At 41.1% G+C, this 15,056-nt stretch overlaps 1 protein-coding gene across 5 annotated transcripts in view; it reads left to right on the top strand.

The window, feature by feature from the left end:
* The window catches only part of LOC134345692 (chondroitin sulfate N-acetylgalactosaminyltransferase 1-like), a 224,682-nt gene that overhangs the window by 159,251 nt on the left and 50,375 nt on the right, over positions 1–15,056 (top strand). For all 5 annotated transcript variants that reach the window (XM_063046763.1, XM_063046760.1, XM_063046759.1 and 2 more), the window contains one exon: positions 7,267–7,483. In XM_063046763.1, the coding sequence (XP_062902833.1) occupies positions 7,267–7,483 (217 nt within the window). The remainder of the gene's footprint in view (positions 1–7,266; positions 7,484–15,056) is intronic.

The raw sequence follows: 15,056 nt of genomic DNA on the forward strand, positions 1-15,056 counted from the left end.
ATGGCTACTTTAGCATTAGCATCTGGTGGAACATAAACTGCGACAGCACTGATGCATGTAAGCTCTCGAGGTTGATTTAAAAAAAAGGTCTGCGCTTAATGATCAGTATGTACACATCCCTGCCTATCCCTAAGTATACTAGTTGTTGTAATGGCAACAGTAACATTTCATACATGCATAAACAACTTTGGCATTCAGTAAATAATTGCATTCGATGTTCCCTGCCATTCCATGGCTGCTTAACAATTCCCAGGCTGGCTGCACTGCTGAGAATGTGGAATACTAGTGCCTGCACTGTGCACTTTATGGACTCTGAGTGCAGAAATGTGATAACCTGCCCCAATGACTATCGTCCAGCAGCACTTCCATCTGCAGTGATGAAGTGAGAGGTTGGTGATGAAACATATCAACTCCTGCCTGACAAGCAACTTGGATCCGCTCCACTTTACCTACCAGAGCAACAGGTCCACAACATTTGCAATCTCATTGGCTTTTCACTTAACCCTGGAACATCTGGACAGCAAAGATACATACATCATGATGCTCTTTATTGACTACAGCTCATCCTTCAATACCATCATCCCCTCAAAACTAATCAATAAGCTCCAAGACCTTGGCCTCAATACCTCCTCGTGGAATTCAATCCTCGATTTCCTCACTTACAGACCATAGTCAGTTTAGATTGGCATCTCAACATCTCCACAATCTCCATCAGCACAGGTGCACCACAGGACTGGCTGTGTACTTAGCCCCCTGCTCTACTCACTTTACGCTTAAGACTGTGTGACTAAGCATGGCTCCAATGCCATATTCAAGTTTGCTGATGACACCACAGTTTTAGGCTGAATAAAAAGTGGTGCTGAATCGGCATATAGGAGGGAGAATGAAAATCTGGCAGCGTGGCGTCATAACAACAACGTTTTATTCAACGTCAGCAAGATCAAGGAACTTCAGAAGAAAAATACCAGAAGCCCATGAGGCAGTCCTCATCGGAGGATCAGAGATAGAGAGGGTCAACAGCTTTACGTTCCTGTGTTATTATTTTTGGAGCTGCTATCCTGGGTCCAGCATGTAAGTGCAATCATGAAGAAAGCACAGCGCCTCTACTTTCTTAGGTTTTTTGCGAAGATTTAGCATGATATCTAAAACTTTGACAAACGTCTATAGATGTGTGGTGGAGAGTATTCTGACTTGCTACATCACAGCCTGATATGGAAACACTGATGCCCCTGAACAGAAAATACTACGAAAATACTGGATAAGGTCCAGTCCATCACAGGTAACACCCTCTCTACCACTGAGTATATCTACATGAAACACTGTTGTAGCAAAGCAGCATCCATCACAGGGATCCCCAACATCCAAGACTCACTGCTGCCATAAGAATGACAGTATAGGAGCCTCAGGACTCACTCCAGCAGGTTCAGGAACATCTATTACCCCTCAACCATCCAGATCTTTAACCAGAGGGGATAATTTCACTCAACTTCTCTTGCTCCATAATTGAATTGTTCCCACTACTATGGACTCACTTTCAAGGACTCTTTATCTCATGTTCTCGATCTTATTGCTTATTTAGTTGTTATTATTATTTCTTTCTTTTTGTATTTGCACAGTTTGTTGTCTTTTGTACACTGGTTGCATGCCCAAGTAGGTGTGGTCTTTCACTGATTCTGTTATGGTTATTTTTCTATGGATTTATTAATTATGCCCACAAGAAAACGAATTTCAGGTTGTATATGATGACATATACGTACTTTGATAATAAATTTACTTTGAACTTTGAAAGCCATTTTAATCCTTTTGGGATGAAGCAGCTCTCTGTCTTGGCTTTAACAACATGCTGCCGTCTTTCTTCAGTGTAATTTGGTTTAGTTTTAGTGAGCATTGTTCTGCTGAAATCAATGCTGACAGACTTTCAATGAAAATGAGTGTACATTTATATTGCACCAATTGTATATTTAGTCTGTCTATACAAATCTGGGATTTTCAGTCTGTTTTGTGCCATTTTCAGAAAGCATTAAATCTACATCAGAGTTTAGAAGCAATTGAATTTCTTTCACGTACATCTCTTGAGTAAGAAGCATTTTTTCTTTGACTTGACTGATTTGTGCAACTCTCCTTTGATTATACCTTCCCTAAAAGGACTCATACAATAGTCTGCCAGCAATGATTCAGTTTGATCTATAATTTTGCCCAAGAACATTTATCTTAGTGGAGATTAAATTGAACTAGAGCAGTTCAAAGCTCCTGACTTGCCTACCTTTCCCTAAACCTGTGGTTTTTACTGTATTTGCAGGTTAAACATTTGGAACATAAAATGTATTCTATTTGTAATCTGCATCAAAGTCCATAAATTGGGCACTTGACCTAGAGAGAATTTACTGTGGGCAATCTAAATGAGGTGATACTTTTTTTGGATACATCTTGGACATGTACAATGGACAAGAAGAATGAACTAGTTGAAAGACACAGTTTATGTCAAAGGCAGAGTTCCAGGGGTTTGAACAGATGCCAAGAAAATCAGCCCTGGGCAGAACCACCTACATTATAGCAGCTGCTTCTGAAATTTGGTTCCATGGCTATAATGTGAACTGGGGTGCAAGTTTTGTGCGAGAATTCCAGTTGTTAAAGTCCATTTGCATCATTAGTACTGCTTGATTTGTGTTTGAAAATACTAAAAAATAGAAATACAGAAAGAAGAGAAAATCTGCAGATGCTGGAAATCCAAGAAACCCCCACAAAATGCTGGAGGACCTCAGCTGGCCAGGCAGCATCTGTGGAAAAGAGTACAGTTGACATTTCAGGCCAAGACCTTTCATCAGGAGTGCAGTACTCAAGGCCAACACCATTCTGGTAAAAGCAGTCTACCTGACTAAGTGAAAATAAATCAGCCATGATTGAATGGTAAAGCAGATTTGATAGGTTGGTTGTACTCCTGTGTCTTATGGTCTTATGGTACCCCATCAAAATGACCTTGAACTTCTAACTGACCAGCTGTAGTGAGGACTACCTACAGAATGGACCTCGGCTACCTAGACCTGTAACCTGTACCGCCAAGGAGGAGGGCAGTAGGCTCATGGAAATTCCACCATGTTCCATACGAAGTTGAACATCATCCTGACTTGGAAATCTTAGAACTAAATTTTAGATCTAAATCTTGGAACTCCCAAGTCAAAAGAACTTTGAAGTACCTTCATTAGAAGGACTGAAGTGGTTCGGGAAAGCTGCTGAGTACCTTCAAAGAACAATTAAGGATTTGCTATTAATGCTGGGTGTGCCAGAGATGCCCAGATCTCAAAGGAAGTTGTAAATAAAAATGATCTCTGCATATATCCACACAATCCTCCTCCCTACTTATTTACAACTTCAAACTTCTTTAATTTTCCCAGCTGTGATAGAAAGTCTCTGATGTGTAAAACCAGGCAAAAAAAAACAAACTGTGGTTTAGGCAGAATGCTGTATGTGGAGGCAAAGGGATACTTAGAGTTATGGGCCGACATATGCAGCTTTGTTTCTCACTCTGTGAACTGTGCCGAACCTGCCGAGTATTATTAACATTTTCTTTTTATTTTGTATTTTTTTCTCATTTGTTGCCGTGTCTGACTAATTGTGTGGTGTGGGTGGGGGATGGTGAGCATTTGACGCAGACAGGAAATCTCATGGGTTATTTACGGACTCCTTCTCACAACAAGGGAACAGAAGAGATGGACTGATCTGTAAGGGTAAACTGGTCGTTTTAGTGGGGAGTAAATTAGCAGCAAGATGTGACTGTCAATCCCAATAATTATTCCCAGAGCTGCCTCCAGTTATCTTTTGTGGAAAGATTACTTTGGTCATTTCTTCCTCTGTTTGGGTGTTTCCAGCACTCAATGGGAGCATTGCTTAATCAAAATGACAAGAGGCTCTTAATGATGCCAAACACATATATTAGTTTCTTAAATCTGTGGTTCCTCTGAAGAAAATGAAACAAGTGTGTTGGCATGCTTCCAATGGAAGAAAGTGCATGAAAGTTTTCTACCCATAGTTCTGATCTATTCCTGTCTGACACTGAAAACCAAAAGAGGATCGTGGTCCAGTGGGAGAGCTTGAATTTCCACAAGGAATACTGCAGTTCTGATTAAAAAGAACAACTTCACGTAATATTTTGAAGTGTGGTCACTGTTGTAGTGCAGAGAACTGTTTGCATACATCAGGTTCTCAAAGAGAAAAATGGCCAGGCAATCTTTAATTCAGAGATGAACATTAGCTGGAGACTGGGAATAATAATTACCTGTTTCCTCTTCAAAGTAATTTTATGGGACTTTTTACATCCAACTGAGAGTGTAAAATGGCTCCTGACTTGACCTCTCTGAAGGATGGTGCCTTCAACTATGCAAGACTTCCAAATGTTCCTCTGGAAACTTTGTCCAGATCTTTGTGTTTGGCCTTTGGATTAACCGAGGAAGCATTGACTGGCAACTAAACCACTCTTTCCTTTTGGGATTTCCAGTGCTGTCTTGTGGACCATCTACTCTGTTTAACATTACAACAGTTCTGTCCATTCTGTGGTTTGTCTTCCCACTATCATCATGGAAGCAGTGTATTTGCCCTTGATAATAACTCTGTTCTTCTCCTTATGCTTCTGACTCTGTTTGGCCCTGATGTGATACCCTGTTATTTTCAATCAATAAATTAGAACTTGGGAGATGTTTTTCCAAATCATAGTCAGCAATTTTCTGAATAGTTTTTTTTTGAAATTGTAAATTAAGATTGGTTTGGCAACAGTTGCACACGTTCCATATTTACCAATTAATAACAAACCTGGTATGGGCAGTTTTTACTCTCTTGCTTTTTTTTTGTTTGTTGTCCTTGAAACTGACTTCTGATGTGATTAGTACTGGATGAAGACCTGGCATTTCTGTTATCTGTGGCCAACTGGAAGCAGCCACTCTAATCAATCTTTTCATCTGGAAGCTTTGTCAAGCATCCATCATCTGAGCTGTAGGCTTGACATGAGGGCTCAGAACAGGCTACTGCTCTTCTCATGAAGAATGGTTTCAAATAGCACAGTGATATTTTTAAAATCATTCTAATTTATTCATTTCTCCTTGCTTTGAAACCGTTTACAACAAGAGTCTCTGTGATGTGAGATTTGTATAACAGGAAGAGGAACTCTTTATCTAATAGTCTTCATTCCAGTGTGAGTTTAGGTCACAGATGAAATATCATCATTTGAGTTTGAGCTGAACTGCACCTGAGCCTCATTTGCACATGAAACGTCAAATGACATTTCCATTTGATGACCCTCATTCCCCGATCCTTGGCCTCAACAGTTTTTCTGTGGGGGAGAGCAAATTCCACATTTGTAATATTCTGTTTGTGAAGATTTGCTTCCAGACATCTGTCCTTGCTGGCACAACACTAATTTTAAAGTTGGGCCTCGTTACTTTAGACTCCGTTACTTTAGACTTAGGAACTGAAAGAGGCATTTCAGCTGATCATTCTATGCTGGTTCTGTGGAAGTGCATTTCAGTTTCAGTGATCCCACACTCCTGCTCTTTCGCCATATCCCTGCATTTAATCTCTCCAAGCTTTGAATTTTCTCCCTTTCGAAAATGCTGCTCGTGAACCTGTATCCACTGTGCTGTTAGGCAATGTGTTCTGAATTCTAACTACAAAACGTATAGAAAACATGTAGAAAACAATGGATGAAGTATTGGTAACTGAGGGTAGTATGGGGAGATTGTGGATGGTTTGCATGGGCATGATGATTTGGTAGAAGGAACTGAGTGTAGTGTAGCAAAGTTTGCAGATGACACTACGCTGAGTGGAAAAGCAAATTGTACAGAGGATGTGGAGAGTCTGCAGAGAGATATAGATAGGTTAAGTGAGTGGGCCAAGGTCTGGCAGATGGAATACAATGTTGGTAAATACGAGATCATCCACTTTGGAAGGAATAATAGAAGAGCAGATTATTATTTAAATGGTGAAAGAATGCAGCATGTTGTTGTGCAGAGGGACGTGGGAGTGCTTGTGCATGAATCGCAAAAAGTTGGCTTGCAGGTACAACAGGTTATTAAGAATGCAAACAGAATGCTGGCCTTCACTGCTAGCAGGATTGAATTCAGGAGCAGGGAGGTCATGCTGCAACTACACAGGGTACTGGTGAGGCCACACCTGGAGTACTGTGTGCAGTTCTGGTCTCCATACTTGAGGAAGGAGATACTGGCTTTGGAGGCAGTGCAGAGGAGGTTCACCAGGTTGATTCCAGAGATGAAGGGGTTAACCTAAGAGGAGAGATTGATTTGCTGGGACTATACTCTCTGGAATTCAGAAGAATGAGAGGGGATCTGATAGAAACATACAAAAGTTTGAAAGGGATAGATAAGTTATAAGTAGAAAAGTTGTTTCTATTGGTAGGTGAGACTAGAACTAGGGGACATTGCCTCAAGATTCAGGGGAGAAGATTTAGGATGGAGATGAGGAGAAACTGTTTTTCCCAGAGAGTGGTGAATCTGTGGAATTCTCTGCCCAGGGAAGCAGTTGAGGCTTCTTCACTAAATATATTTAAGATACAGTTAGATAGAGTTTTACATAGTTGGGGAATTGAGGGTTATAGAGAAAAGGCAGGTAGATGGAGCTGAGTTTACAGACAGATCAGCCATGGTCTTATTGAATGGCAGGGCAGGCTCGATGGGCCGGATGGCCTACTCCTGCTCCTATTTCTTATGTTCTTATGTATGGTGGGTCAATAGCCTGTTTCTGTACTCTCTAACTGTAAACAAAAATGTCATATTTTGTTCATTATCAATTTCCTTGCCCTCCACTTAGCTGAATCTTTAAAACATCTTCCCTTCATTTACTCTATCTCAAGCTTCATACTTTACAACAGTTCTTCCCCACTGCCATCAACTTGAATCAACCAGAAAAACCTTAACATTACCTCAGACTCTAATTTTTCTCACTCTCAATTTTGCACGTGTGAGTTATGTATAATTTAAGATTATGCTAATCTATGTCCTTGTCTTGTAAGGTATCGTGCAGCTGCAGAAAGCTAATTTTCTTGTCATTACTACCCTGAATATGTAAGTCTACGACGACAATGAACTTGAATTTTTAAACCTCACTCTTACCTTATGAGCTCTCATTAGAACAGCCAACCCATCTGTGATTGTGGTCCTTCTTAAAGAGACGAGATCACCATAAGCACAGTGATCACTGTAGCTAATATATTTTGCAGGTAGGATGCTCTGCACAGTGTTTTGACCTCTGTTCCTTCCGCAGGTATCTACCGCACAGAGAAAGACAAGGGGACTTTATATGAGCTTACGTTCAAAGGTGACAGGGCCCATGAGTTCAAACGCCTGGCTCTATTTCGCCCCTTTGGCCCACTCGTGAAAGTTAAGATGGAAAAGGTGGACACAAGCAACATGCTGATTAATATCATTGTACCACTCGCAAAAAGAGCCGATACATTTCGACAATTTATGCATAATTTCAGGTAAGCAAATTCATCTTTTATTTCCCAATTGGAAAACTTTGTTAAGAGTCTTGAAAACATGCAAATAATTCCTAATAGATGATATTCACCACATTGGCTAATTCTTTGGTAGTATGCACATGAGCATTAGAAATGTAAGCAGGAGTCAGTTGTATGGCTGATCAGATCTTTGCACTTAATGCCATTTTCCTGCTTAGTTCTCTTGACTCCTCTGTGGTCCTAAAATCTATCTCCGCTTTGAATATATGTGATGACTCAGCACTGCACCTCTTTGCACTATTGTAATACAGTTGCTACTTAGATAATGACTTCACCAAAATAGCTGTTGTCGGATTAGTAACTGCTTCACTGAGACTATAGTTGATGAATTTAAATCCCAGCATGTTGTGATTTGTACCACTGGTTCTGTTTTGGTTTTGACCCAGCCTGCAGATAAAAGGGCAGCTATTTAAAGGTACTGGCAAGTACTTGCACAAGCAGAGGGGGATGAGTCATGAAGCAGTCTCCTTTTCCTCTTGGTCATTATGTAGGAAACCTCTGGGGTCCACTCGAAGATAGTTTGATTCTCTGTGTAAGTGCAGGGGAGCCATCCTTCTTTGCAATGGTGGGGATAAATGTCTACAATTCTGCGCAGAATTTCTTATCTTACTACTGTATCTTGACCTTGGCACGTTGTTGCTCGTGGGAGCTTGCTGTGTGCAAACAGGTTATTGCATTGGCTAATTTACAACATCTAACAAAGAAGGACTTTGCATATGCTGAGATTGTAAAAGGGCTCAGGCACCACGTTTTACCTTTAACAGCGGCTTTCTTCTGCTATTGTTCGGATATGTTATGAGCTCATGAAGCATTAGTGGGAGTATAACCTGCTGGATGTTTCCATACACCGGCTCTGGACGTTTAATAGCACAAATCTGGCCTGTGTCTGGAAAGGGGAAGTTCAGAGTTGGTCAGAGGCAAAAGGTTTGAGAAATTGTGTTGGGCAGATGAGTAGTGACCAAAATCTCTCCAAGATTGAATCTGTCAGGTCAATGTAAGGTTGAAGCAGTGTGGAGTGTGTTCTGAAATTTTCACCATCCTCAATAAATATAGAGGTTGCCAATTTTTTACTGATTTGTGGTATGCCTAAAATTGAATGGAAAATAGACTGCAGGTCAAGCAAAACCTTCAGAGTTTGAATGATTGACCTGCAACACAAATTCAAGTTCTGTCTCTAAAGGTTGTGTTTAGTCTGCTAAGTATTTCCAGCAGTTTGTGTTGTGTTCAACCTTTCAGGATTTTGCTCTTGTATTAAGGTATGGCTAAATACTTATTCTGGTCAAGATGCTTAATGGGGAGAAAGGAGATGCTGATCTCAAGATAGTTCCTTAATTTGTAATGATGGTTTTAAGAAAGAGTGGGATTGGAACTGTTAGTCTAGTGCATAATAAGTGATCATCAACCCAATGATTGCAACTTCAAATCTGATCATACCAGTTGTAAAACATAACTGCTGCTGATGAGTTGACTGTGAAATGAAAATTAAAGGGACTATGTTATTGTTTAAGGACATCAGCCCTGTCCAAACACTGACTGTAGAACAGATGCACAGTGGTTTCATAAGCTGTGGCCTGTGGTGCAGGCTGGCTGGACTCCATCTGCTTTCTGATGCCAGTACGATTGTATGGTTTTGGACGTGCTGCAAGTTTCCATGGATTTCCTTCTGTTTTCTTCCTTCTGCACCGAGTGTGCATGGGTTGTGGGGGGGGGGGGTCAATGTGTGGAGAGGAGGAACTTGTCCTGTAGAAGTAAGTGAAAGCAAAGCAAATCCAGATCATTGACCTTTTGGTTTATTCTCCACAAGTAACATATGGGCAAGGTCTGCAATTATTGTTTGTCCTTGGTGAGGGTGACCCACCTCCTGAAATGCTGCTGCCCGTGATGCTTTATGCCAGCTTCATTTAACTGAATGATTTGCCAGTCTACTTCAACTGAGACAATTCAGAGTCAATCATGTTGCGTCCCTTTGGCCAAAGCAACAGACAGCGTTCCCTAAGGCTGTGACAACTGAGAGTTATCGGTTCCTCATCAGGCAGCTAGATTATTAGCCCAAAGCAGAACTACAACCCGGTCATTGCTTCACTCTCCAACCTGCTATACAATGAGCAGCATCTACTGGGAAAATTAACTTTTCTGTCTGCTGATGAAGTGGGACTAACCCTGTGGGTGAATGGGACACTGATCAAATATTGTCACTGCTCTGTGGCACTCTGCAAAGTTCTTGTAGATGTGTGTGAGAGTCCTGATGTCTGAGGGCAGCAGTGGGTAAGTACATCTTCAACCTTTTGACATTTATTTTTGGTTTGGTTTGGGTGTGTTTTATTCTTTCTTTCCCAAAATGAGAAGTATTAGGCATTTTTGATTCTAGTCCATACCTAGTTTATGAAGGCCTAACTTATGGACACCCCTATGTTTGAACAAGCTCCCAGAATGTTATTAAATTCCTAAATCTGATGTACATACCCTCACACCCATGAATGGCAGAACTAGTTTCCTCTATCTCTCTTACTTTCAGTAATTGATCTTTCTTATCAGTCTTTTGTATTTTGATGCCATTCATTATAATTGCTCAGCTGTGTAATGAATCAATATTTTTCCCACTTACAAACTCTAGCGACTTGTGGGCATCTAAAATTGGAACCCATTGTTACCTGGGGATGGCCTGCATTTAGAAAGCAACTGTTGAAGGAATGCATCGATGTTTGGTGCCTTTTAAAGCACAATTGATTCAGAATTAATAATGACAATTGCAGGCTGGTTCAAGCTTTACCTTAATTATTCCTTCAGCTTCTTTCGTTCATGTAACCGCACATACCTTTTTCCCCACCGATGATATTTTTTACCATTCTACCCTTTTTCAATGTTACCCTGCCGACTAGCTCCTCCCAGACACAAATGAGATTGGTCAGCAGGACACGTGATCAGTTTGAAAGCATTCTTACAGCAAAATGAATGCAAGTTATGATTTTGAATGGTTAATGTTTATAATTAATACAGTGCTTTACTAGTGAGGGGAGAGTCTTAGTTTGCCAGGTTGGATAGTGAAAGGTTCTTTCAGGAACTAAAACTGAAAGACTCAAGACCTGTGTTTCTGAGCTGGTTGTTTGGGCTCACTGCCACAAGGAAGTGCTGATGGAGGTGGAAGGGTTATGAATGAAGGAAGCAGCACAGTCTGCACTTACAGGCTCAGTTTCAAGCTGGATCTTCAGCTGAGAAGCCAGATATCATGAACGTTTGTTTAAAAAAGGGAAAGGGCTAGTAGTTCTATTTTTTGACTTCAGATGATTGAGGAAAGATTGAATTAAAGAGTTGAAGATGTCGGAGGGAATCAGAAAGGTGGATAATGAAAGACATTTCCTCAAGGAAATCACAAGTGTAAAATTAGGGAGAGGCCAAATAGGAGTTGATATGAGGTAATGTATTTTCTTTGTATGAAGGATCTTGGTCTCATCTTTAAAAGGCCTTTGGTGGGCTGCTTAAATATTGAATGTGTGAATGTTAATTTGGGCTATTTGTGATGGTAATCAAGATTAAAATAGGCAATAATTGCACTGGGTAGTAGGGGAATCTCCTGTATCCTTTCATCTACATGAGCTTAAACACGAGGAATTCTGCAGATGCTGGAAATTCAAGCAACACACATCAAAGTTGCTGGTGAACGCAGCAGGCCAGGCAGCATTTCTAGGAAGAGGTCCTGACGAAGGGTCTCAGCCCGAAACATCGACTGTACCTCTTCCTAGAGATGCTGCCTGGCCTGCTGCATTCACCAGCAACTTTGATCTACATGAGCTGTACAGTTTACCCACTGCCAATTCTTGTGTAATTGGTCCATAGTGGTCTAAATTCTACTCGCAATGTCAACAGGACAGGATGAGAAGATAACTCTTCCATCACTATCAGGGCCAGGGTAGCACTTCCTGAAGATCACCTTCAAAAAAGCTGTAGTTAGGCTATACTTGGAGTATTGGGTGCAGGACTGGCTGCCCCATTGCAGGAAGATGTGGAGGCTTTAGAAAGGGTGCAAAACAAGTTTATCATGATGCTGCAAGGATTCGAGGACAAATTTGAGTTGTTTTCTCTGGAGTACTGGAGGCTGAAGGGGAGACCTGAAAGAAGTTTGTGGAATAATGAGAAGCATTGGATACACGTTCAGAATCTTTCCCCATGGTACGAGTGCCAGATATTAGAGGACGTGCATTAGGTGCGAGAGGGAAAGTTTAAAGGAGATGTATGGGGGAAGGTTTTTTTTACACACGTTCGTAGGTACCTGGAATGGGCTGCGAGGAATAGTGGTGTAAGTGGATAGTGTTTATGGGGCTGTTGGAGAGGCACAATAACATGCAGGGATGGATATGTATTGATGACGTGCAAGCACTGTGGACTGTTCCTGTGCAATCACAGGATTCACAAGGGCTTTCTCCTGTGCTGCATAGTTCTATCATCCCTAATGTCGTTGTAGTTACATCTTTATGCTGATCATTTACATGTCCATTTTGTTTTGTACTGTTTGTGTACTTGCTAGCATGTAGAATGAATTGTAATACAAATATATTGATTCCTGCCAAGATTTAGTACACGTTTTCAGTTATGAGCCAAAATTTATTTTTTATTGAAATGCTCCAGGATCACACTGAGATCTAAAACAAAACTAGTCTTTCTAGTGAAAAATAACAAACTGCAGATGCTGGAAATTTGAAACCTAAAGAGAAAATGTTGGAAACACACAAAATACTCTGCAGATGCTGGGGTCAAAGCAACACTCACAACACATTGGAGGAACTCAGCAGGTCGGGCAGCATCTGTGGAAAAGATCGGTCGAAGTTTCGGGCTGGAACCCTTTGGCAGTTCCAGCTCGAAACGTCAACCGATCTTTTCCATGGATGCTGCCCGACCTGCTGAGTTCCTCCAGCGTGTTGTGAGTGTTGGAAACACACAGTAGGTTAAGCAGCTTATGTGGAAAGAGGGGTAGAGTTAGCATTTAAAATGTAATGTTAAAGACGACGAAAAGGCTTGCTGATCTGTCTGGAGCAGCGAGTGAGACCAGTAGAGAAAAAAATTGCAGGAAATGTGTTGGGAATCTGAAATAAGAAAATGCTGGGAATCCAGCAGGTAAGGCCACTCTGTGGGGAGAGAGAGCGAGAAAAGGTGTTTTAGGTGGAAGATCATTTGTGACCAATTCTGACACAAGCAGGGAAGTCTGGTTATCTGAAATTCTTGCATTTAGTATTGAGCCCTGTGGGTTGCCATGTGCTGTGACAGGATGAGGGGCTGTTTCTTGAGCTTTTGATGCGCTTCGATGGAACAGCATGGGAGATAACAGACAGAAAAGATCTGAGCAGGACTGTGATGAAGAATTAAAGAAATGGATAACTGGCATTTCAGGTCACCTTTGCAGACTGAATGGCAGTATTCTATAAAGCAATCATGCAATCTGTGTTAGATTTCTCCAACGTAAAGGAGACCACATTGTGAGCATCAAATGCCAAACACTAAGTTGGGAAAAGTGCAAATGAATTGCAGCTTCCTGTAACCTTCAGCTTCTCACTGGATGGCTGATGCCAGTGCTGCCAGGCTGATGCCAGTGCTGCCAAGCTGAGCCATGTGGAGAATCTCATTATAAAGGGGACAGCAGGTTGAGCAGGTGACAGATGGTCCCATGTAGAGTTCCAATCTAATTAGAGTATAAAATGGACAAATATTGGCCAGGACCTTGGCATAAATTGAAACACAGCCATGGGATCATTTATTATACCTGAAATAAGCAGCCAGGAGCTTGTTTGATATCTCATCTGAAAGTTGGAATTTTTAATAGCAGCACACATAAATCACTGGAGGAACTCAGAAGGTCACGTAGCGTTTATAGAATGAAATGAACAGGAGACGTTTCAGGCCGAGTATCTTCACCAGGACAGTAATAGCAAGCAAATCCTGAGTAGTGCACCGGAAACAAGATCATGTACTGATGAAGGGTCTCGGCCCGAATGTCAGCTGTTTACTCTTTTCCATGGATGCTGTTGTGGCGTGGATGAAATCATCGGAGAGACAGAGTCACTGGTAGATACAAAGCAGCTTCTATATTCGACACAACAAGGTACAACAGGCATCATGCGGACGGAAATGCTTTCGGTTGAAAGGTCTGCTAGCCCAATGTGGGCTCGATATTTATTTGCTAAACACCAAGGACAATTTTACAAGTATAGACAGTGCTTGCTTTTGTATGTAGCTTCGAAACTTAACACCTGATTACATTCATCCTACAGATGTCAGCAGATCTGGGCTGGTATTCACAGTTTTTGGGAAATGCATTGTTACAAATGGACTCGGATTCTGATATTCACAGCTTTTAGGAAATGCATTGTTACAGAAAACTGGTGGCCCAAAGCCATTTGCTAAGTGTGAATGACCTAAACCCAAAAATTATTCTAACAGATGCTGCCTGGCCTGCTGAGTTCCTTCAGCATGTTGTGTGTGTTGCTCGGATTTCCAGCATCTGCAGAAATGTTGCCATAGAAAAGCAGCATCCATCATCAAAGATCCTCACCACCCAGCCCATGCTCTTTTCTCACTGCTGCCATCAGGTAGAAGGTACAGGAGCCCCGAGACTCAGACCACCGGGTTCAAGAGCAGTTACTACTCCTCAATCGCAGGCTTGTGAACAAAACTCATTCCACTGCTGGTGTTCCCACAACCGATGGTCTCACTTCAAGAACTCTTTATCTTGTTACTTCATGCTCATTATTTATTGTTATTTATTTATATTTGCTTTTGCACAGTCTGTTCATTGATCCTGTTTACAATTACTCTTCTGTAGATTTGCTAATTATGCCCACAGGGAAAAGAATCTCAGGGTTCTATGTGGTGATGTCTATGTACTCTGATAATAAATCTTACTTTGAACTTTGACCTTGAGAATTTCTCGTGTTTGTGACAAGATAATGTTCTTGCATTTGTCTCTGGAGTGGGGCTTAAACTCACAAGCTTCTGGTTTACAGTAGAGATGTATAGGTGTGATAGTGTTTCAAATTGTATTTAATCATCAATAAAGTGCAGAAAGAGACACAAAATGCATTAAGTTAATTGTAGGTTTTTTTGTGAAGCCTTCCCGGTCTGGCTATAAAGGAAATGAGAAAAAAAACTCCAGCAGCAGAAAGCTGAATATTTTGCAGGACTGTGTCCAATTTGTCTACTTCATGAACTCTGACTGTTTGTTAAGTTTATTTCCAATGTCAGGAGAGTTATTATTTTAAGCAAGGAAGAATAGAGAAAAATAAAGGAAATCCTTGCATATCGCCTTTCTTGACTTTCTACAGAGCCCTACAGCTGAAAAGTGTTTTTGAGTAGTGGGGAAACTCAGCAGTTTGTGTGGAGTTTGAACTCACAAAAACAGCAATGAGATAATGACTCTAGAATCTGTTTTCCTGATGTTGTTTAAGACTCAAAGAAAGAACTTCACGCTTCCTCTCCAAATAAAATTAAGGAACTTTTATTTCTACTTGAAAGAGTGGATTGGAATAGCTTCACAGACAAAAGATTT

This window comes from Mobula hypostoma, chromosome 4, assembly GCF_963921235.1.
Source record: "Mobula hypostoma chromosome 4, sMobHyp1.1, whole genome shotgun sequence".
NCBI classification, from domain to species: Eukaryota; Metazoa; Chordata; class Chondrichthyes; order Myliobatiformes; family Myliobatidae; genus Mobula; species Mobula hypostoma.